This window comes from Suncus etruscus, chromosome 2, assembly GCF_024139225.1.
Source record: "Suncus etruscus isolate mSunEtr1 chromosome 2, mSunEtr1.pri.cur, whole genome shotgun sequence".
Taxonomy (NCBI): Eukaryota; Metazoa; Chordata; class Mammalia; order Eulipotyphla; family Soricidae; genus Suncus; species Suncus etruscus.
Genome location: NC_064849.1, coordinates 117393695 through 117416713, shown reverse-complemented (window position 1 = coordinate 117416713; position 23019 = coordinate 117393695). Strand labels below are relative to the sequence as shown.

Sequence of the window (23019 nt, the reverse complement as noted above, 5' to 3'; positions counted from 1 at the left end):
GTGGGTAAGAGCAACCAGCTGAACATTTCACAAGAAATGATCTCAGTGTCCCAGCCAAATGCTGTGGCTGCAAACAGATGACTTTTTTCCCCCTTTCAAAAGGAAGCTGCTGCAGCAGCATCTTCTCCTGGCAGAGTTTCAGGCCATGTGTCAGGGGAACCCTTGATCGCATCACAATGATGGAAAACCCAGTGCTAGTCTGCAACACTGGAGTACTGTCTGTCCACAGATGATCCTGAGCAGAATGTGGGTGTTAAATAGTTCAAGGGCGCCTTGAAGAAAATGTGTGCTGCTATAGAGAACTTCCATAGGCTCCAGCTATGTCTCCATTGCTAGTCCACAGCCCTCTTGTAGTGTTCATGAAATTAAAGCTGCTTGGATATTCTTCTCTCTCTAGTTTCTTGACTTAACCAAACTTGGGATAGTTAGATAGAAATACTGTACTTTCATTTAATTTGGTAACATAGTCTCTGGGGAGAAAATAATTGTATTCATGAAAACCATGTTCTTGGTAATCTCCAATATTAAACTAGCTCAGCTCTTTTTTGTGCAAGCTGTTGATGGCATTTAGGTGTGTGTTTGCTGTAGTGACTCAATTTCCTGTAAGGATAGTTGGCATCCCCTCATTGAGGTTTCTTGAGTAAGGATGAAAAGGTCAGTTGCTTGTGGTCTTAGAAGATTTGGGGTTAAAATTCCTAAAAGTTAAGCTTTAATAACCTTGAAAAAGCTGTGGTTAGCCATGTTGCCTATAAACCTAGAAATCTGGAAAAAGTAGTATTCTCAGCTAATATACAAATATTAATAATAATTTCTTTAAGCAACAGTTTATAAGCCAAACTGTCTTACTCAGTTGCTGGCAATTATTTCTTATTGGTACATAAATGTGCTCTGGATTTTTTTTTATTTACTAGATTTATACAGTGCATACACAAGATGTTAGAACAAAATTTCATGTACATGAGACCCAGTGATAAAGTACATATGTCGCATGCAGGAGACTTGGATTCAATTTTAGCACTGCAAAGAAATAAACAACAGTCATGAAGAAAAACCACATTATAGAGATATATACTTACAAACTGTCCTAATGACTAATCCATAATTTGGGGCATAAAGTAAATCTGAAATAAGTTGTTCTTCTTGCTGCTGTAACTCCTTCTTAGGCTCAAGTCCTGCATTTTAATATATGATGTTTTAAATCATTGGAACTTTCCTAAATTATTTTCTTAAATATGAGATTTAAAAATAAATACTGAAATATAATAGGTAGTATGACATCCTGCCAGGTCCAAGGTCTGTATTTCCAAAGAGCTTTCAGAAGTTGAAGGTGGGAAAGGAAGTACTTTCTGGGAGGTCTCCTCAAGGCTCAGAGGATAGAAAGAGATGAAATGTTGCAGAGAGGACCTTGGAAAGCCAAGCCATGGAGAAGGGATTCCTGTCTTTGGAAGTAACTAGAGATTGGAAAGATGGTAGTGAGCAAATAGGTACACACTGGTCTTGCATGTCTTTTCTCTTTGTTAGTTTGTTTTGGGGTTATACCCAGTGATGCTCAAGTAGCACTCCTGACTCTGCACTCAGGAATCACTCTTTTTTTTTGGGGGGGGGGTGGGCCACACCCATTTGATGCTCAGGGGTTCCTCCTAGCTAAGTGCTCAGAAATTGCCCCTGGCTTGGGGGGACCATATGGGAAAACCGGGGGATCGAACCGTGATCCTTCTTTGGCTAGTGCTTGCAAGGCAGACACCTTACCTCTAGCGCCACCTTTTTGGCCCCTCAGGAATCACTCTTGACAGGGATTCTAGATGTGCTTCTAAATACAATTCCAAAGACATAAATCAAGGAGATTTTCTCCTAAAAATTTCAACATCATTATTTTAAATAGTGGAAGAAAAGAACAAGTCCAAGAGAAGCATAGAGTAGTAGATGTACTGTGATCACAATTAGGTAATGTTACACTTGCATGTGGAAGATATTAAGGAAAGTGAAAGTGTATTATAGAGTCAGGCTTAATTATTTCTCTTTGTGATCTGGAGGAGGTAGTATTAAAAAGGACTTTCTACACTACATCTTTGTATGATGTCTCAATTTTTATAACAAACATGCAATATTTTCATACTCTTTTAATAGGGGAAAGATTGGCAATGCAGATCAAATATTTTTACACTATTAAAGTTACTCTAAGGCAGGAATCCTCAAACTTTTTAAACAGGGGGGCAGTTCACTGTCCCTCAGACCATTGGAGGGTCTGACTATAGTAAAAACAAAACTTATGAATGAATTCTTATGCACACTGCATATATCTTATTTTGCAATGAAGAAACAAAACAGATACAAATACAATATGTGGACCGCGGGCCATAGTTTGAGGACCACTGCCGGCAACTGTTAGGAGAAAAATGATTCCAGCCTTACACCGTAATTCACCTGGTAAGGTTTAAGCAGTTGTTTGTTCACCTGAAGTATATTTTACAGACTGGCACGAATAAAAGAAGATAGAATAAAAGGCAAAGTTTAACCTAAAGTCCTCAAAGTGAATTAATAGTTCCAGTGAGCTACATGGCACATGGAACAAAGTTGTTGCAACTTTTTTGGGGGGGTGAGGGGGTTTGGGTTCTGGGTCACACCCGCAGTGCTCAGGGGTTACTCTGGCTCTATGCTCAGAAATCACCTCTGGCAGACATATGGGATGCCGGGATTCAAACCACTGTCCTTCTGCGTGCAAGGCCAATGTCCCACCTCCATGCCAAGTGTTCCAACTTTTACACATTTAATATTTTAAAAATATCTAGAAAAATCCTGGGATTCTGAGATTCAGCACATTGATCATTTATGAAGTCTCAATTACAGGGCAAAATTTCTTCTCCCCTAATATCCAGAGATTGGAAGCAAATAAAAGAAAACAAAGAACTTGTAGAAAGCTTTTCTTTATTTTGGCTTTTACATTTGTTGTTGTTGTTTTATTGCTATTGATTTTTGGGTGTTTTTGGGTCACACCTGGAGGCCCTCAGGTTTACTCCTGGCTCTGTGCTCAGAATTCACTCCTGGCTCGGGGACCATATGGGATGCTATGGTGGGATTCTAACCACCGGCTGTCCTGGATCAGTTGTATGCAAGGCAAACACCTTACCGCGTGCTATCTCTCTGGCCCTGGCTTTTATATTTTTTAATTTAAATTTTTATTATTGGGCCAGAGCGATAGCACAGCAAGTAGAGCTATTGCCCCTCTCCCCCGAGCCTGCTAGGAGTTATTTCTGAGCGCAGAGCCAGGCATAACCCCTGAGAGCCACCGGATGTGGCTAAAATTATTTTCTTTTAATTACAGCACTTGTTCATAATACAGTTGTCTCGGGCATCAAATGTTCAAACACCAATCCCACCACTAGTTATACCTTCCCTTCTCCAGTGCCCCCAGTTTCCCACTCACCAGCCAGCCTCCCCCTTGCAGGCATAAAAAAACAATTATGTTGTATGTTACAACACAAAGGCAAATGTTGGGAAGTGTTTCTTTCTTTTTTTTTTTTTTTTTTTTTTTGGTTTTTGGGCCACACCTGGCGGTGCTCAGGGGTTACTCCTGGCTGTCTGCTCAGAAATAGCTCCTGGCAGGCACGGGGGACCATATGGGACACCGGGATTCGAACCAACCACCTTTGGTCCTGGATCGGCTGCTTGCAAGGCAAACACCGCTGTGCTATCTCTCCGGGCCCGGGAAGTGTTTCTTTCTAAGGGAGTTCTTTCTTATAGACAGTAACAATTATTTTTAAGATAAACTCCCCAAGTTCAAAATTAATTTTCCTCTCCTTAGTTTTTTGCTTCTCCATATGTTAAGGTAGAAGCCGGTAAGTACTAAGTGTATGCGTTCCTGGCTTTGCACTATGATCAGCTTTTTAATTACGTAGAACCAGTGTCCATCCCAAACCCTTCCACAGTGACCTTTTCCTTTTCTCATGTGTGTAGCTTATTTTGCGCAGGGAAGGTACAAACACCCTCCAGACCTCCTCATCCTGTCCTCATCATCCTGGCACCATCAAATCCCCCTAGTCTCTAATTTGCAATTAAACACATCAATTCCTTATGTTTGCAGGACGTGTATAAATCGCCCAGACCTTGTGGTGCTTTCAGGGCGTTGGTTGTGCAAGGTACCTCCTAACACCATGCCGCATGTACACCTCCAGTCAGATCAATGAACTCTATAAAGTGTTCAACACAAGACATGATAGAGTCTTGTAGGGTCTGGATCCCAAATTTCTGATCTGCATAGAAATGCTTCCCTGATCCCAATCCTGCTCTTTAGAAGTAGATTAATCCTAAAAACCTCAAACCAACCTGAGCATCAAGTCCACACACACTGCAAGGGGTCCGGTGGGTGCTTAAACAGCCTGGTTCGGTGTGACCCTCTCTGAACCCCTGCAAAGAAGCCCCCGTTGGTCGAGAGACCCTAGGGCTCAAGGACTTAGTTGGGGCGAGCGCTCCTGAAGGGGGTCGCATTGAAGGGGTCCCTGCGGGGCAGGTGCGCGCGGGGTCCCGCCTCAGGCTCAAGCTCCACGACGGCGACCCCAAGCAGGCTGGCTGGCTGTGGGCTGGCGCTCCACGCCGGGTTTTCCGCGACTCCCCTCAACCCCAAGCCCTCAGCCCAGCCCCGCCGACCACCCGCTCACTCCCGACCGCGCCTCGCTCGCTAGCTCTGTCCCTCTGACAGCGGCCACCCTGAGCTGTGCGCAGAAGGAGGGGATTATGCCCAGGCTGAGACTGCGGGGCCCAAGCGGGCGCGGGGGTTGAGGGGTGCACACAGGAGTGTTTTTCTGACAAGGGGGCGTGAAGTGGGGGGGGGGGGGTGTTCCTTTCCGGAAAGCGACGGCGCTGGCCCGCCGAGGCAGAAAACAGGAAACGTGGTGGCCGCGCCGCGCCTCGTCTCACCTCACCAGCCGCGCCTGATTCATTCCCTTGGCCAGAGGAGCCGCCGAGCGGGCCGGGCCCCGACTGCAAGCAGACTGATTGACTGACTTGACTGGCTGAGATCAGCCCCGAGAGGCTTTAGGGCGCACGCTTCCCAGATCGGGCTCCGGGACGCACACGCGCGCGCGCGCCAACCAGCCCCTGGGCCGGCCCTGCAAGGACGCGCGGACTCGACTGACTCTTCCCTCCTTCGGGGCCACCGAGGCTCCCAAGTCACGCACCTCGTGCGTGGAAAAAGCAGAAAGCAAAAGTTGGCTGGCGGCGACCCTTTGCCCGCCCGGCCACTCGGACTGACTCCAGCCGCCAAGCTGGAGGAGGCCCCGAGCCTGGGCCGCCCCGCGCGCGCAGCAGCTCCGGTCCCCCGCGCGGTGCCCGGCTCGGCAATATGAAGGAACCGCCGCCGTCATGTGCGGGCGCCGAGCATCCGAGCATGGCGGGGTACGGCCCCCTGGACCCCTTGGACCCCTTGGATCTCGCTGCTGGTGGTGGCCCCGCCGTGAAGCGCTTGCGAACTGAGCCCCCCTTTCCCTCTCTCTTCGCAGAGGAGGCCTACCAGAAACTGGCCAGCGAGACCCTGGAGGAGCTGGATTGGTGTCTGGACCAGCTAGAGACCCTGCAGACAAGGCACTCCGTCAGCGAGATGGCCTCCAATAAGGTGAGCACCCCCCCCCCCCCTACACACACACAAATACACACAACAACGCCCGGGTCCCGGGAAAAATAGACTGCAAACTGGGTTTGAGAAGTACACATGGGGGAAAGCCTCATGGCGCTTCTTCTTTTTTTCTTTCTTATTTATTTTTTTTTTATTTTTATTTAACGACCCCCTCCCCTTAGGGTGTTCTTGGATTCTGAGCCTTGCTTCGCTCTCTCTAAAACGGTTTGCAACAAAGCAACTTGGACTTGGTGGTTTGCAACTCGCCCCAGGACGCAATGAGCAAGGGGTGTCTGTACCCCCTGCTGCTACCATGCCACCCACACCCGTTCCCGGCGGGGCGATGGGTGGAGGGCGGTTTCGTAAATGACACTTTGTCCTTGCTGCAGAAACTCGGGTCGCTTGTGTTGGTTGGCAGCTAAAGGGTAGCCAGATCTTGAGATTCTCGATTGGCAATTAAGAGTGGCTGCATGGAAGTAGTCACTTGCCTACCGCGCTCCTGCTCAGCATTTGGACCTCACGCCCCACAATTTTTTCCAGGTGTCGAGGCCCCCCCACCCCCCTTAGAACTGAGCCTCTATAGGTGCGCTGGCTTGGTCGTGCGTGTCCAACAGAGGACGTCAGCCGCAGGAGACGGTTCACAGTGATCAGGACCTTTATTTCCCCGAATCTGGGCGAGAAAGGCCAGTTTTCGGAGGTCATTTCGTGCCAGTGATGCTCCGGAATGGGCCTTTTTCCTGCCCTCTTATGCCAAAGGGTCGGTCGGGTTGGTTCCTGGAGTTTTTGAAGGCTGAGCTGTAACCTTCAGCCCCAAGCAGCCTTTCACCAGGTAGTGTTGTCAATCTTGCTGTGTTCTGTGGAATCCCTGTTCTTTCTGATTTCACTTATGTAAGGGAAATCTTTGGGATTATGTATGTTTTTAATAACTTTGGCGAGCGGTTAGGAAAAGAGGCATGTTCTTGTTGGAGGCAGATGGCTGAGGGATTCCGCCAGGAAGGACTAGTGACGTTCTGTGGGCAGTTACTAACAGTTGTTGTGGAAGATTTTAAGTTTTTGGGTTTTTTTTTTTTTTTTGACTACTTATTTACAAGGTCAGGAAGGTGAACTATTGTACTGCTAATCAACTTGCACCTAAACGGTGATGTGGTGGTATTTTCTTTTTAACTCACTGTAGTTTTTAATCCCAGACTTTTAGTTTTACCCCAGACTTTTTTTTTTAGCTCTGAAATTTATCAGCCTCAGGATCTTATAACAATATTCTTGTGGATAACATTGTTATTAAATGAAAAGTTGACTCAAAGTAAAAGGTTTTCTCTTTCACAGCCTGCAGGTGTTATCTATGAGCGCATTGACCTATCCCTAAATAGACTTTTGAGCAAAATGGCATTGCTTTTCACCATGTAGACATTTTTATATTGATTATGGCTTCTCATCAAAAGATCAATGACTGCTCTCAGCTCCTATTGTGCAATCAGGTGACATTGTTCTCATTTGGCTATCAAATTCTTAGTTCATTGATAAGTAGGAGTTGTAAGTTCTTACACAATTCAGTTCATAATAGCAATAGATTATGCTCTGTGGGTTCAGTGTCCTAAATGCTGAGTTGGGTCTATTCTGCAGTGAGACTGAGTGCTTCATTTTCTTGTCTGGTTGATTCTTTCAGGATGGGCATCCTGAAAGTTTCTGTAGAGGTCATGCCAGCAGGGTGTTGCTCATGATTGCACCATGTTTTAGCAGTACCTTTTCAGCAAAGTGAGCCAGAGTAGCTATTAGAACTTTTCTCCAGTCTGCTCTTAATGATGAGACCTGTTTCTGAATTTGGAAACTAACTATGAAATATAATGATGTGCAGAATTGACTTCAGTGGCCAGGTAATTAATGTATCCAAGCTTTTAGAACAACAACAAAAAAAAACCCCACATAATCTGCTCAAAAATTACTTTAAAAGCATCAAGGATTTTTTAAAAAAAATTATTTGAATTATAAAAAAAGTTATTGTAAAGGCCCACAAATTAAATATACTTAATTTATGTTTAATATAAGAGGTGGGGTTATTTAGTTGAATGCAGGTTAAATAAAAAATAATTTTAATTAGCTTTTCTAGTTATGTTGATATTTTATAATTAAAAAAATATTACTATGGCACTTTCATTAGCATTCAGTGCAACAAGTGGAATTCCACTCAAATGGAGCTACTGCTTAAACTTTCAATGTTTAAGTCCAATTTTAACCTATTCGTTTCCAAAGAAGTGCTAAGTGCATGTGACTTGTTTTATGTGAAAAGGGATTAGCATAGAAGGAAAAAAACGCTCTTGTAAAGGTTGTAAAGTTAGCCCTCTACTTGATAACAAGGGCACAAGGAAGTCACATCCTCAAGAGCAGTAAACTGGGTTGGAGCAGCTGATCTGAAGGCCCCATGAGTGAGTGATGCCGAACCTAAGTCTGAACTGGAAATGTTACAGCTTGAATCACATGGTCACTAGATTATTTGATAGCTTCAGTGTGAATGATTAAGTCTGAAACATTGCTGTTCAGTTTCACTACCATTTAATCTTTTATGTTTACTTATTTGAATTATCCAGTGTTTTTAGGGTATTCTCTTTTTATTTTCATTTTTGGTTTGGGGTCCAAAGCCAAACAGTGCCCAGAGCTACTGTTGGTCTGTGCTCTAGGGGGTCAGTCCTGGCAGTGCAGGGGACCATATGGTTCCAGGAACTAAATAAACCTGGGATTCTTGTATGTAAAGCTTGAGTTCTCTTTTCTCTCTCCATCCGAAGTTATTTTCTTTGTGCCTTTCAATGTTTCCTCATAAGTTATAATTACACAATACAAGAAAGAAATTGGATTTTTAAATGACAAAAGATGTATCTTAGAGATTAATCATCTGGATGTAAGGGAAAATTTGTTTCCTCACACCTATGTAACATTTTGTTAACAGATGTTTTTAAAAGTCTTAGCAAAAGAGATCTAAATTATTAACTTTTAACTGATGTATTAGAAGCAATGATTTTCTGATTACTATTTTAATGGAGTTAGTTATAATGGGTAACCTAGATGATATTGAGACAGGAGAACTTTTGAACGATAATCAGGACCTGCACTGACTATAATGCATGCACTTCTACAAAGTGGAGTAAGGAACACCAGCTGGCATTTCATTTGAGTGCAAAAATCTACAATGTTTACCCTTATAAGCACTTAAAATCTGCTGAAATTTGTATAGATTTCTTTTGGAATCTCGTTGTTTCACTTGAAGATTTCTTTTTTTTAAGGTCTTAAAGATTTGGAGCCAGAGAGACTGATAGTTGAATCCTGACTTTGATAGACACTTGCTGTTTAACAGTGGCCAAATGACAAGATTTTATTTTACCTTCTCTCTTTTAGTATAAAACAGACACAATAATCTCTCTTTTAAAAGGTCGGCATAATAGTTTGACAAAATGAATTTAAAGTATCAGCAAACAATGTCTTATCAGTACTAGTGTACTTGCTATTAGTATTTGATATTAAGCCAAATTCAGCCACTAATCACTAATCACAAAGTAAATAATCCGTTCTTTTAACAATTTAGTTGTAAGTAGTACCTGACACTAAATTTTACAGATTTTTTTTGTGTGTTTTTTTTTGTTTGTTTGTTTTTTGAGCTACACCTGGTGATGCTCAGGGGTTTCTCCTGGCTTTGTGCTCAGAAATTGTTCCTGGCTTAGGGGACCATATGGGATGCTAGGGATTGAACTGAGGTCTGTCCTGGGACAGCCTTGTGCAAGGCAAACACCCTACTGCTGTGCTATTGCTCCGGCCCCCATAAGCATATTTCTATTATAAAAATATTATAATTATACTTTTTATATACAGGCTTTTTAAATTCGTATTAGAAATGTTATCTTTTAAAATTCTAACTATAAAATTCCAGAAAGAATAGCTATGAGATACCCTTTTTTCTGTTTTAATCTAAAACTGAAAGCAGTGCTTATTGTTAGGAAAAATTTAGTAAAACGTGAAAGTAGGAGAAGGGTGGGATACGATTTTAGAAAACTAAAAAGAATCTCCTGTACTATTATAAAAGCAGAACAGTTTCACAATGCTTTTGGATATCTTTGTCTCATGGAAAGTAATTTTAGGATGTGAGTTCAGTAGTCCAGAAATCTCAAACTTAAGGGTTTTAGGAAATCTGTTATGGATTCCTAAAGTTTCCTTTGCTAGTGACCTAGTAATGCAGTTCACCAGGCCTTCAATTTAATTGTAATAATGTTTGAAGGAGAAAACAGGACTGTTAATGATTACACCCTTAAAATATACCCCTATTTTTGCATATATTTCTAATTTTTAAAGTATTTTGTTTCTTCTCTCTAATTTGAGGGCATTTCTAAGACTTGGTATTACTGGAAACCAACACACTGAAGCTAAAAGTCAGTCTTGAAGTAAAGAGCAAGCATACCTCAAAGAGACTGATGGTTTTTCTTATGTCATTCCATGTAGGCCAGCTCTGTGGATGTGGTTCATGACTTCTTTGTGGAATTTATTGTATTTCTTAATGGTTTTTTTCCCCCACAAATATCCTTAAGTTCACATTGCCTCTAAGTTGAGTTGCTTTTCTACTCTGCTCTTTCTCAGTGTTGTCAGTGTGTGCTCCCCCTGCTGCTTTCTAACAGTCAATGCATATGTAATGCAGACTAACCTTTTACCTGACTGCAGGGACTTTTTATGGGCAGGAGGGGAGTTTAAATTTGTGTAGATGGTTCATGAAAAATATCAAAAGATGCTAAAGTGTTTTAACATTTTGAAAGTAGAAGATAGCTTTCAGGTTAAATAAAGTTTCTTAAGGAAACTGAAGTCATCTGGGGAAAGCATTTTAATTTTAGGGAGAGCAAACAATGCATTATTTTTATATCAAAATACCATTACTGATACAATCATAAGAGATCATTGACATACTGAAGCCTGAGTATAGTACAACAAGTAGATCATTTGCCTTGCTTTCAGCTGATCTGGGTTCCCCAGAACCCTATATGATTCCCTGTACCCACCAGGAATGATTCCTGAGTGGATAGGCAGAAGTAAGTTCTGAGCATCTTAGTGTTTTCCCCTCCGTCATCACCACCACTGCTCAAACAGTAAGAAAGAGACAGAGACAGGGGCTGGACTGGTGGCATAAATGGTAGGGTGTTTGCCTTGTGCTTGCTGGCTTAGGATAGATCATGATTCGACCCCCCCGGCGTCTCATATTGTCCCCCAAGCGGAGCAGTTTCTGAGTACATAGCTTAACCGGTTTCAGAGCATCACTGTGTGTGGCCAAAATTCAAAAAGAGAGAGAGAGAGACCCACAAAGATCATTGACATGTCAAAAGAAAATGGTTTTTTTAATATAATTTTTAATTATAGTGGCTTACATATCGTTCACAGTAATATTCCAGGTACATATTAACATTGAATCAGGGGAATTTCCACCACCGAATTGTCCTCAACCCACATCTGCTCCCATTCTGCCTCCCATTTCCTCCACTCTCCCCCCCCCCCAGGGGCTGCTAGAATGTGTGGTCCCTTCTATGTCTAGTTTATTACTTAGTGGTCTTATAACTGTTTGGTCTTGGTGCCTCCTCTGCAACTATAGATTAGAACTCAGTATACTGATTCAGTTTGCTATCCTCTTAATAAAAGTAGAGTTGGCAAAGATTTGTGTATGGCACTTTAGATATATAATACCTCAAAGTAATACAAAGAATTATGAGTGTTTGTTTTATGATAATTGTTGAAAATGATCCAAAACAAAATTCACAAAAAATTTCAAAGAAAAACAAAAAAAATAAATAAAATGGTTGAAAATGAATATTTTTTTTACTTTTAAGTAACCAGAGAAAAAGAGAAATACTTTTAACAGAAATTTTTTTCATTAAATAGAAAAGCCTTACTTAATAATAAAATTTAATAATTCACTGAGAATTAAAACAAATCTTAATTTATCACCATTGTGTTTAGCTCAGGGTCTATACTGAGATTTAGTGATTTAAAGCCCAAATATCCTAAATATTAGAAGTTTAAAAACTTCTAATTTTGTAATTCTCTTTATTGTTTTGCTTTATTGTTTGCTTGTTTTGGGCCAGTACTTGGTGGTGGTTTTTTACTCTTGGCTCTGTGTGTTGGGATCCTGGCAGTACTTAAGGGAACCAAATGCACTCAGCCCATTGAACTATCTCTAGGTTCCTAATATTTGTAATTCAGTAAACCAGTATTACTAAAAATTGTTTTCAGTTAATAAAATTTTATTTTAATTTATATATCGGTAATCATTTTTGTCTAATAACATCATGAAATAAGTTTATTTTTTTATTTTGAATCTCAAAGCTTGGGCAAGATAGACAAGTATCGATCTGGAGAGATAGTACAGCACGAAGGGTGCTTGCCCTTGCCCAAGTCTGACCTGAGTTTGATCCCAGTACCCCATATGGTCTCATTTGAGTACAGAGCCAGGAGTACACCCTGAGCACAATGGAGTCTGGGTCAAAAAGCAGAGGTGGGAGATTACTATGTTTATCAGTATTTTGAATAGATTTATTGAATCATTATTCCCAAATATCTAGAAAGATGATGCTTTTATTTTAAGATTTCTATGTTATCACTTAATCAGGGGTCCTCAAACTTTTTAAACAGGGGGCCAGTTCACTGTCCTTCAGTCTGTTGGAGGGCCAGATTATAGTAAAAACAAAAATTATGAACAAATTTCTATGCATACTGCATATATCTTATTTAGAAATGAAGAAACAAAATGGGAATAAATACAGTATGTGGCCAGTGGGCCGTAGTTTGAGGACCATTGGTTAGATTGTAATTGTGACTGCAGATACATATATGTGAATTGCTGTTAATATCATGATTTAAAATTGACCCTTAAACTATGTAAAATCTGGGCCAAAGTAGTGATGCAAGTAGTAAGGCATCTGCCTTGCCCGCACTAGCCTAGGCCGGATCACGGTTCAATCCCCCAGTGTCCCATATGGTACCCCAAGCCAGGAGCGATTACTGAGCGAGCAGCCAGGAGTAACCGGGTGTGGCCCAAAAACCAAAATAATAATAATAATAATAATAATAATAATAATAAACTATGTAAAATCTGATTTTCTTTAAGCAAAAGACCAAACCACAAATCACTGAGTTTACCTTTGTTATTTTGGTTTGAGGACCATATCCTACAATGCTCAGGAGTTACTCCTGGTTCCACACTCAGGGATTACTCTTGATGGTGTTTCAGGAACTATATGAGATGCCAGAAATCAAACCTGGATCTGCTATATGAAAAACAAACACTTTGCCCACTGTACTCTCTCTCCAGCCCCTCGTTTAAATTTTGTGTCAACATTGTTTTCTTATACAATGATACTGGCTACATTGGTAGTTTAATTGAAACCTTTATCTGAGATCTTTCGAGGAAAAAGAGAGATAGCCCTTTATTTTACTATTCACACTAGTTCTTTTGTTAAAACAATTTTTAAGACTAAATTATCTTTTATTCATTTAACAAAGATAAATTAAATGGTGGTCCTTGGTCTTTGCTTAACCAATCGGGTTTGTAATTAATGGGAAATTAGTTTATTTATTTATTTTTATTATTTTAATTATGACAACAAAGATGCAAAGAAAGAGGACAAGGTAAAGTTACAGTGGAAGCCCAATCACCCATAAACAGAATTCTCGGTAGTCCCATCGATGATATCCCAGCCTTGAAGTTTCAGCCAAAGAACATTAAGAGGGCCTGGAGAGACAGCACAGTGACGTTTGCCTTGCAAGCAGCTGATCCAGGACCAAAGGTGGTTGGTTCAAATCCCGGTGTCCCATATGGTCCCCCGTGCCTGCCCGGAGCTATTTCTGAGCAGACAGCCAGGAGTAACCTCTGAGCACTGGGTGTGACCTAAAAAAAAAAAGAACATTAAGAAAAACAAAACTGAACCCATGTACAATACAATTACTTTGTCCCTCAAATCCTCAGTTGTAGTACATACTATTTCTTAGCAGCACACAATATAATCTAAAGACATTAGACTTATGTAACTCCTTAAACATTGAGGGCAAAGTACATTTATCTAGTTCCATGCACATGCTTACTAGTTTAAGTTAACCTCAAAAGTTTTAGTGGGTTGTTTTTCTTAAGGATTGGAATCAAGGGATCATAGTAAAAAACGGTGTTAAAGTGGCATTTGTTTGCATAGGCCCACCAAAATATAAGGGACATGGAAAGAAAAATTATGGTCTAAATACAAGGAGACCCTACCCCTGAAGTTTCCTGGCAGGGAAATTAGTTATATTGGATTAAATGCAGTTGCGATAAGGTTATACTATTTTAAGTAGTAGGTTTATTATCCTAATTAGAGAATAAATACTTTGTCTTCAAAGAATTAGTTTTCTTTATTACAGTTTTGGGGGCTTTTTTGGAGGGTTTTTTTTTTTTTTTTTTTTTTTTTTTTTGGTCTTTGGTTTTTGGATCACACCCAGCAGCACTCAGAAGTCACTCCTGGCTCTACGCTCAGAAATCGCTCCTAGCAGGCATGGGGACCATATGGGATGCTGGGATTCAAACCACTGTCCTTCTGCATGAAAGGCAAATGCCTTACCTCCATGCTATCTCTCTGGCCCCTATTATTACAGTTTTATGTTCTGCTGTGGTGTATGATGACAATGAATGGTATTCTCTCCTGGCCTGGTGTGTATACCAGTGATGCTTATGGCAGATTATAGAGTGAAAAGAACATAGATGTTATTCATAAGGTAGGCTGACTCTAAATTCCAGTTCTGCTTTCTATCTACTATTGAGCAGCATGTGTTACATCTTCAAATCTCAATTCCTTCATTTATAAAGGGATATAGTAAAAGAGGAAAGTAAAGCTGACAGTGATTGAGCATTGGATATAATATATGTGATGAAAATTAGATTGGTTCATAGCACATACTGGGTGTTTAATACATTAAAAATGTAATTTTACATGTAATTTAAAACACTGAAAAATATTTTTTAAAAGCTCACTAAGCAATGTAAGAACATACTATTTCTTAGAAAAAAAGTGTGAACTTTCAATTGAAGTTGTGCAAGTTCACATTGTTCAGACTTTTTCCTCTATATAATCATACCTGCTCTACACTGGGTTTTTTTGGCCATCTAATTTTGGCAGGCTCAGGGGACTATATGGAATGCCGGGATTTTAACCAGGGTCCGTCCTGTGTTAGCCGTATGCAAGGCAAATGCCTTCCCACTGTGCTATCACTCCAGCCCCACCATCTAATTTTTTAATGTAAATATCCACTTGATGTTTTTTAATTGCTTTTGGACCACATACCTCACTATGTTGAAGCTTTATCCCTGACTCTGTGCTCAAGGATAACACCTGGTGGCCTCCTCTGGGAACTATATGGGACTCTAGGGGTCCAAGCTGGGTCAGCCATGTGCAAAGCAAGCACCCTGCTTCTGTTCTATTGTTCTAGCCCTAGGTGCTCCATTTTAAGAAAGGATATGCATGACATCATGACTTTGATACCCTGGTGATACTTTTTCTAATGGCCATAAAAATGGATTAGCAACAAAAGAGGAAATGTATCTATGTACTATCTTGAAGCATTTTGATTACAATAAATGATCACTGGGCTAGTCACTTTGAGATAAATTAGTCCAAATTAGTGTCAAGAACTAGTCATTTTTTTCTTTAATTTTTTATTTTTAATTATAAGAACAATGATGCAAAGAAAGAGAACAAGGTAAAGTTACAGTGGAAGGACAATCACCCATAAACAGAGTTCTCAGAAGAAATCCCCTTGCTGATGCCTAAATTTTGGACTTACAGTCAAAGAACATTAAGAAAAATATGGGGGGCCGGAGAGATAGCATGGAGGTAAGGCATTTGCCTTTCATGCAGAAGGTCATCGGTTCGAATCCCGGCGTCCCATATGGTCCCCCGTGCTTGCCAGGAGCAATTTCTGAGCATGGAGCCAGGAGTAACCCCTGAGCACAGCCGGGTGAGACCCAAAAACCAAAAAAAAAAAAAAGAAAAATATGGGCCCGGAGAGATAGCACAGCAGCGTTTGCCTTGCAAGCGGCCGATCCAGGACCGAAGGTGGTTGGTTCGAATCCCGGTGTCCCATATGGTCCCCCGTGCCTGCCAGGAGCTATTTCTGAGCAGACAGCCAAGAGTAACCCCTGAGCACCGCTGGGTGTGGCCCAAAAACAAAAAACAAACAAACGAACAAAAAAAAAAACACAGAACCCATGTTCAATTATTTTGTCCACAAGTCCCTGGATTGTAGTACATTATGACAATTCTTAGAAGTACAAAAAGCAATCTAAAGCCATAAAATTTATGTGGCTCCTTAAATATTGAAGGCATAGTATTTTTTTACATTTTCATGCACATGCATATTAGTTTAAGTTAACATCAAAAGCTTAAGTGGTTTTTTTTTAAGGTTTAGAGTCAAAGGAGCACAGTAAAAATGGTGTTAGAGTGGCAAATATTGTTTGCAGAGGCCCACCAAAATATGGGGGACATGGAAAGGAAAAGCCTTGGCCTAAATACAAGGAGACTCTACCCCTGAAGTTTCCTGGCTTAAGACCAACTCTAGGTTCCAGGCAAACTAGTTTGTTCAATCCAAGTCATTGTCTGTAGTGCCAATACAGTTTTATTTTTCACACAGTCTCTATTGTTGGCATCAGGTTTCTGTATTAATGACCCTGGAATCTGCATATCCTACATTAAAGTCAGGCTGGTGTGGAGCATCCTCTCGTTTCACCTCACAATTAAAGGGCAATGCAGAAAGCCCTGTTCAGTAAGCAGGTCGTTGTTGTTGTTAAGTCTTCTCAGTAAGAACTAGTCATTTTTGGTTAGGAAAGTATATTTGTTTTTGACAATCTCTTGGTTTTTCTTCTCTGCCTCTAATGGGCTCTCCCCAGTAATGGAGAAAAGACCAAATTTTATTAGAAGACATCTCCTGTTAATTAAATATTAATCTCTCAGTCAAAATGGTGTATGAGCATTCTGATAGTGAGACAGTCTATGCTAGAGTCACTCTGCTTCTAACAAGGTGTGAATTCAAGAGCTTGCTTTCTGTGCTTTATTGTTTATTTGGAATAGTTGCTGCAATAAGTTAATGAGCTTAAAGAGAGTACAGTCCAGGAACACAGGAGATGCCTGGTCATATTATGTCCTTTTTGTATATTACCTAAAAATGGAAATATTTTTTTTAATTTAAGAGTGAAGGTTAGAGAAGGCATTTGTTTGCCAACCGATTCCTACATTTGCAATGGGCTTTTAAGAGGTATCCTATGGATGAATATTTTATTTACTCTTCTCTTCATTGACTTTTCAAGAAATTTATTCTGTTTCTTTGTGTAATTTATAGTATAGCTCCAAAATGGCCTGCGGTTTTATCAGAGTATCTAAATTTCTCTGAGCTTTTTATAGTAGAAATATATAGTGTGGAAAATAGTCTAAGCCAGTTTTTTCAACATGAATACATCCCTATTATTTCTCTAAATGACACTGAAGGTAACTCAGACTGAATCTCTCGTTAATATTTAATGTTAAGAAAGGCATATTAAAGGCCTAAGAGATAGTGTAGTACATTATAGTGCAAGGATTAAGGTGCTTGCCTTGAGTTGCGTGTTTGATCCCTGGTACCACATGGTTGCCTGACACCAACTGGATAACTCCAACACAAAACAGATGAAGCCCCTGAGCCAGCTATGAAGTGCACTGCTCTCCTCAACCCCAATAAAATTATGTCAAGGAACATGCAGAGACACTACAGAGGTAGTGTGCTTGCCTTGCATGTGGCTGAGCCATGTTCAATTATCATCATCCCATATGGTCTTCTGAGCACACCAGGAGTGATTCCTGAGTGTAGAGCTAAAGAGTAACCACTGAGCATCACTGAGTGTGGTCCAAAAACTGAAGGGAAAAAAAAAAAAAGAAAAGTTAAGTTCTTGACCTCCTTTACTGTATTTCTCATCACCTTAAGCATTAAGCATATGCAAAATTCTTTGCTGTGTAAGCTGAGAGGACCTAAAGCAGTGATGCCCCAGTATCAATAAACACACCTAGTATACTCACTTTGACGTTTTAATATCAAATATTTTTAATATCAAAAATAACAAATATTTACAGTGAAAGAAGCCAGGGATAATAACTGATTCTACAACTAAAGTAGACAGTGAGACTAGAGGGGGGACCGGAGAGATAGCACAGTGGTGGGGCATTTACTTGCACAAAGTTAATTCAGGACTTTGGTTCAAATCCCGGCATCCCATATGATCCCCCAGCCAGCAAGGAGCAATTACTGAGCACAGAGCCAGCAGTTAACCCAGAGCACTGCCGCTGGATATGACCCAAGAACCTAAATAAATAAATAAAGTGAGACTGGAGAATATTGTAGTGTTAGAAAGTAAGGAATTACTCAAATAATAAAAAAAAAAAAAGCCCCACATAGATAGAAACGTTATGGAAGACACAGGAGCAAATGGAAAATGATTCCATTTATCAAGGCTAGAACTATCTGATCAAGCAAATCAGCTAGTATAACCTAAAATATTAAATAAATATTGGGGCCGGAGCGGTGGGGCAATCGGTAAGGCTATTCCTTGCCCACACTAGCCTAGGACGGACCGCAGTTCTATCCCTCGGCGTCCCATCTGGTTACCCCAAGCCAGGGTCGATTTTCTGAGCACATAGCAGGAGTAATCACTGAGCTTACTGGGTGTGACCCTCCAAAAAAAAAGCCAAACAAATAAATAAATAGATAAATAAATAAATATGTGTGTGCTTTATTACAATAATGGTTAAATGAGACATAGACACAGATCTCCTCTGCAAAGAATATGTTATACATGTAGTTGTTTCATATTACTGGCCACTTTTTTTTTTCATTTCTATATCTTTATTTCTTTTTTTTTTAATTTATTTAAACACCTTAATTACATACATGATTGTGTTTGGGTTTCAGTCATGTAAAGAACACCACCCATCACCAGTGCAACATTCCCATCACCAATGTCCCAAGTCTCCCTCCTCCCCACCCGACCCACGCCTGTACTCTAGACAGGCTCTCCATTTTCTTCATAAATTCTCGTTATTAGGACAGTTCAAAATGTAGTTATTTCCCTAACTAAACTCATCACTATTTGTGGTGAGCTTCCTGAGGTGAGCTGGAACTTCCAGCTCTTTTCTCTTTTGTGTCTGAAAATTATTATTACAAGGCTGTCTTTCATTTTTCTTAAAACCCATAGATGAGTGAGACCATTCTGCGTTTTTCGCTCTCTCTCTGACTTATTTCACTCAGCATAATAGATTCCGTGTACATCCATGTATAGGAAAATTTCATGACTTCATCTCTCCTGACAGCTGCATAATATTCCATTGTGTATATGTACCACAGTTTCTTTAGCCATTCGTCTGTTGAAGGGCATCTTGGTTGTTTCCAGAGTCTTGCTATGGTAAATAGTGCTGCAATGAATATAGGTGTAAGGAAGGGGTTTTTGTATTGTATTTATGTGTTCCTGGGGTATATTCCTAGGAGTGGTATAGCTGGATCGTATGGGAGCTCGATTTCCAGTTTTTGGAGGAATCTCCATATCGCTTTCCATAAAGGTTGAACTAGACGGCATTCCCACCAGCAGTGGATAAGAGTTCCTTTCTCTCCACATCCCCGCCAAAACTGTTTATTCTCATTCTTTGTGATGTGTGCCATTCTCTGGGGTGTGAGGTGGTATCTCATCGTTGTTTTGATTTGCATCTCCCTGATGATTAGTGATGTGGAACATTTTTTCATGTGTCTTTTGGCCATGTGTATTTCTTCTTTGTCAAAGTGTTTGTTCATTTCCTCTCCCCATTTTTTGATGGGGATGTTAGATGTTTTTTTCTTGTAAAGTTCTGTCAGTGCCTTATATATTTTGGAGATTAGCCCCTTATCTGATGGGTATTGGGTGAATAGTTTCTCCCACTCAGTGGGTGGCTCTTGTATCCTGGGCACTATTTCCTTTGAGGTGCAGAAGCTTCTCAGCTTAATATATTCCCATCTGTTAATCTCTGCTTTCACTTGCTTAGACAGTGCAGTTTCCTCCTTGAAGATGCCTGTAATGTTCTGGAGTGTTTTGCCTATGTGTTGTTCTATATATCTTATGGTTTTGGGGCTGATATCGAGGACTTTAATCCATTTGGATTTTACCTTCGTACATGATGTTAGCTGGGGGTCTAAGTTGAATTTTTGGCAAGTGACTACCCAGTTGTGCCAACACCACTTGTTGAAGAGACTTTCTTTGTTCCATTTAGGATTTTTTGCTCCTTTATCAAAAATTAGGTGATTGTATGTCTGGGGAACATTTTCTGAGTATTCAAGCCTATTCCACTGATCTGAGGACCTGTCCTTATTCCAATACCATGCTGTTTTGATAACTATTGCTTTGTAGTACAGTTTAAAGTTGGGGAAAGTAATTCCTCCCATATTCTTTTTCCCAATGATTGCTTTAGCTATTCGAGGGTGTTTATTGTTCCAAATGAATTTCAAAAGTGTCTGATCCACTTCTTTGAAGAATGTCATGGGTATCTTTAGAGGGATGGCATTAAATCTGTATAATGCCTTGGGGAGTATTGCCATTTTGATGATGTTAATCCTGCCAATACATGAGCAGGGTATGTGTTTCCATTTCCATGTGTCCTCTCTTATTTCTTGGAGCAGAGTTTTATAGTTTTCCTTGTATAGGTCCTTCACATATTTAGTCAAGTTGATTCCAAGATATTTGAGTTTGTGTGGCACTATTGTGAATGGGGTTGTTTTCTTAATGTCCATTTCATCCTTATTACTATTGGTGTATAGAAAGGCCATTGATTTTTGTGTGTTAATTTTGTAGCCTGCCACCTTGCTATATGAGTCTATTGTTTCTAGAAGCTTTTTGATAGAGTCTTTAGGGTTTTCTAAGTAGAATATCATGTCATCTGCAAACAGTGAGAGCTTGACTTCTTCCTTTCCTATCTGGATTCCCTTGATATCCTTTTCTTGCCTAATCACTACAGCAAGTACTTCCAGTGCTATGTTGAATAGGAGTGGTGAGAGAGGACAGCCTTGTCTTGTGCCAGAATTTAGAGGGAAGGCTTTTAGTTTTTCTCCATTGAGGATAATGTTTGCCACTGGCTTGTGGTAGATGGCCTTCACTATATTGAGAAAGGTTCCCTCCATTCCCATCTTGCTGAGTGTTTTGATCAAGAATGGGTGTTGGACCTTATCAAATGCTTTCTCTGCATCTATTGATATGATCATGTGGTTTTTATTTTTCTTGTTATTGATGTTGTGTATTATGTTGATAGACTTACGGATGTTAAACCAGCCTTGCATTCCTGGGATGAAACCTACTTGATCATAGTGGATGATCTTCTTAACGAGGCATTGAATCCTATTTGCCAGGATTTTGTTTAGGATCTTTGCATCTGCATTCATCAGCGATATTGGTCTGTAATTTTCTTTTTTTGTAGCATCTCTGTCTGGTTTAGGTATCAAGGTGATGTTGGCTTCATAAAAGCTATTTGGAAGTGTTTCTGCTTGTTCAATTTCATGAAAGAGTCTTGCCAAGATTGGCAGTAGTTCCTCTTGGAAAGTTTGATAGAATTCATTAGTGAATCCATCTGGACCTGGGCTTTTGTTTTTCGGCAGACATTTGATTACTGTTTTAATTTCATCAATGGTGATGGGGGTGTTTAGATATGCTACATCCTCTTCCTTCAACCGTGGAAGATTATAAGAGTCCAAGAATTTATCCATTTCTTCCAGGTTCTCATTTTTAGTGGCGTAGAGTTTTTCAAAGTAGTTTCTGATTACCCTTCGAATCTCTGTCATATCAGTAGTGATCTCTCCTTTTTCATTCCTGATACGAGTTATCAAGTTTCTCTCTCTCTCTCTTTCTTTGTTAGGTTTGCCAGTGGTCTATCAATCTTGTTTATTTTTTCAAAGAACCAACTTCTGCTTTCGTTGATCTTTCGGATTGTTTTTTGGGTTTCCACTTCGTTGATTTCTGCTCTCAGCTTTGTTATTTCCTTCTGTCTTCCTATTCTTGGGTCCTTTTGTTGAGCATTTTCTAGTTCTATTAGCTGTGTCATTAAGCTACTCAGGTAAGCTCCTTCTTCCTTCCTGATGTGTGCTTGCAAAGCTATAAATTTTCCTCTCAGTACTGCTTTTGCTGTGTCCCATAAGTTCTGATAGTTTGTGTCTTGATTGTCATTTGTTTCCAGGAACCTTTTGATTTCCTCCTTGATTTCATCTCGGACCCACTGGTTATTGAGCATGTGGCTATTTAACTTCCAGGTGTTAAAGTGTTTCTTCTGAGTCCCTTTGGAGTTCACAAATAATTTCAGAGCCTTGTGGTCAGCGAAGGTAGTCTGCAAAATTTCTATCCTCTTGATCTTATGGAGGTATGTTTTATGTGCCAGCATGTAGTCTATCCTGGAGAATGTCCCATGTACATTGGAGAAGAATGTGTATCCAGGTTTCTGGGGATGGAGTGTCCTATATATATCCACTAGGCCTCTTTCTTCCATTTCTCTCCTCAGGTCTAGTCTATTCTTGTTGGGTTTCAGTCTGGTTGACCTATCCAGTGTTGACAAAGCCGTGTTAAGGTCCCCCACAATTATTGTGTTGTTGTTGATATTATTTTTCAGATTTGTCAACAGTTGTATTAAATATTTTGCTGGCCCCTCATTCGGTGCATATATGTTTAGGAGAGTGAATTCTTCCTGCTCTACGTACCCCTTGATTAATATAAAATGTCCATCTTTGTCTCTTACAACCTTCCTGAATATAAAGTTTGCATTATCTGATATTAGTATGGCCACTCCAGCTTTTTTATGGGTGTTGTTTGCTTGGATAACTTTTCTCCAGCCTTTTATTTTGAGTCTATGTTTGTTCTGACTATTCAGGTGCGTTTCTTGTAGGCAGCAGAAGGTTGGATTGAGTTTTTTGATCCATTTAGCCACTCTGTGTCTCTTAACTGGTGCATTTAGTCCATTGACGTTGAGAGAAAGAATTGTCCTGGGATTTAACGCCATCTTTATTTCAAAATTTGGTGTGTCTTTTGGGTAGTCTTGTCTTAGATTAGGTCTTTCAGTTTTTCTCTTAAGACTGGTTTTGTGTCTGTGAAGTTTCTGAGCTGTTTTTTGTCTGTGAAACCATGTATTCTTCCGTCAAACCGGAAAGTGAGTTTTGCTGGGTATAGTATTCTGGGTGAAGCATTCATTTCATTCAGTCTTGTCACAATATCCCACCACTGCTTTCTGGCATTAAGTGTTTCTGGTGACAGGTCTGCTGTAAATCTCAGGGGAGCTTGCTTGAACGTGATTTCCCCTTTTGATCTTGCTGTTTTCAGAATTCTGTCTCTATCTATGGGATTTGTCATTGTG

At 40.3% G+C, this 23019-nt stretch overlaps 1 protein-coding gene across 3 annotated transcripts in view; it reads left to right on the top strand.

Moving 5' to 3' along the window:
- The window catches only part of PDE4D (phosphodiesterase 4D), a 219147-nt gene that overhangs the window by 151202 nt on the left and 44926 nt on the right, over positions 1-23019 (top strand). The window contains exons 1-2 of one of the 3 annotated variants that reach the window (XM_049768778.1): positions 5350-5391; positions 5496-5608. In XM_049768778.1, coding sequence (XP_049624735.1) covers positions 5594-5608 — 15 coding nt within the window. In that variant the 5' untranslated portion in view covers positions 5350-5391; positions 5496-5593. Of the gene's footprint in view, positions 1-5139; positions 5609-23019 lie in introns of those variants that run through there. The other 2 variants (XM_049768776.1, XM_049768775.1) reach the window with 2 other exon arrangements.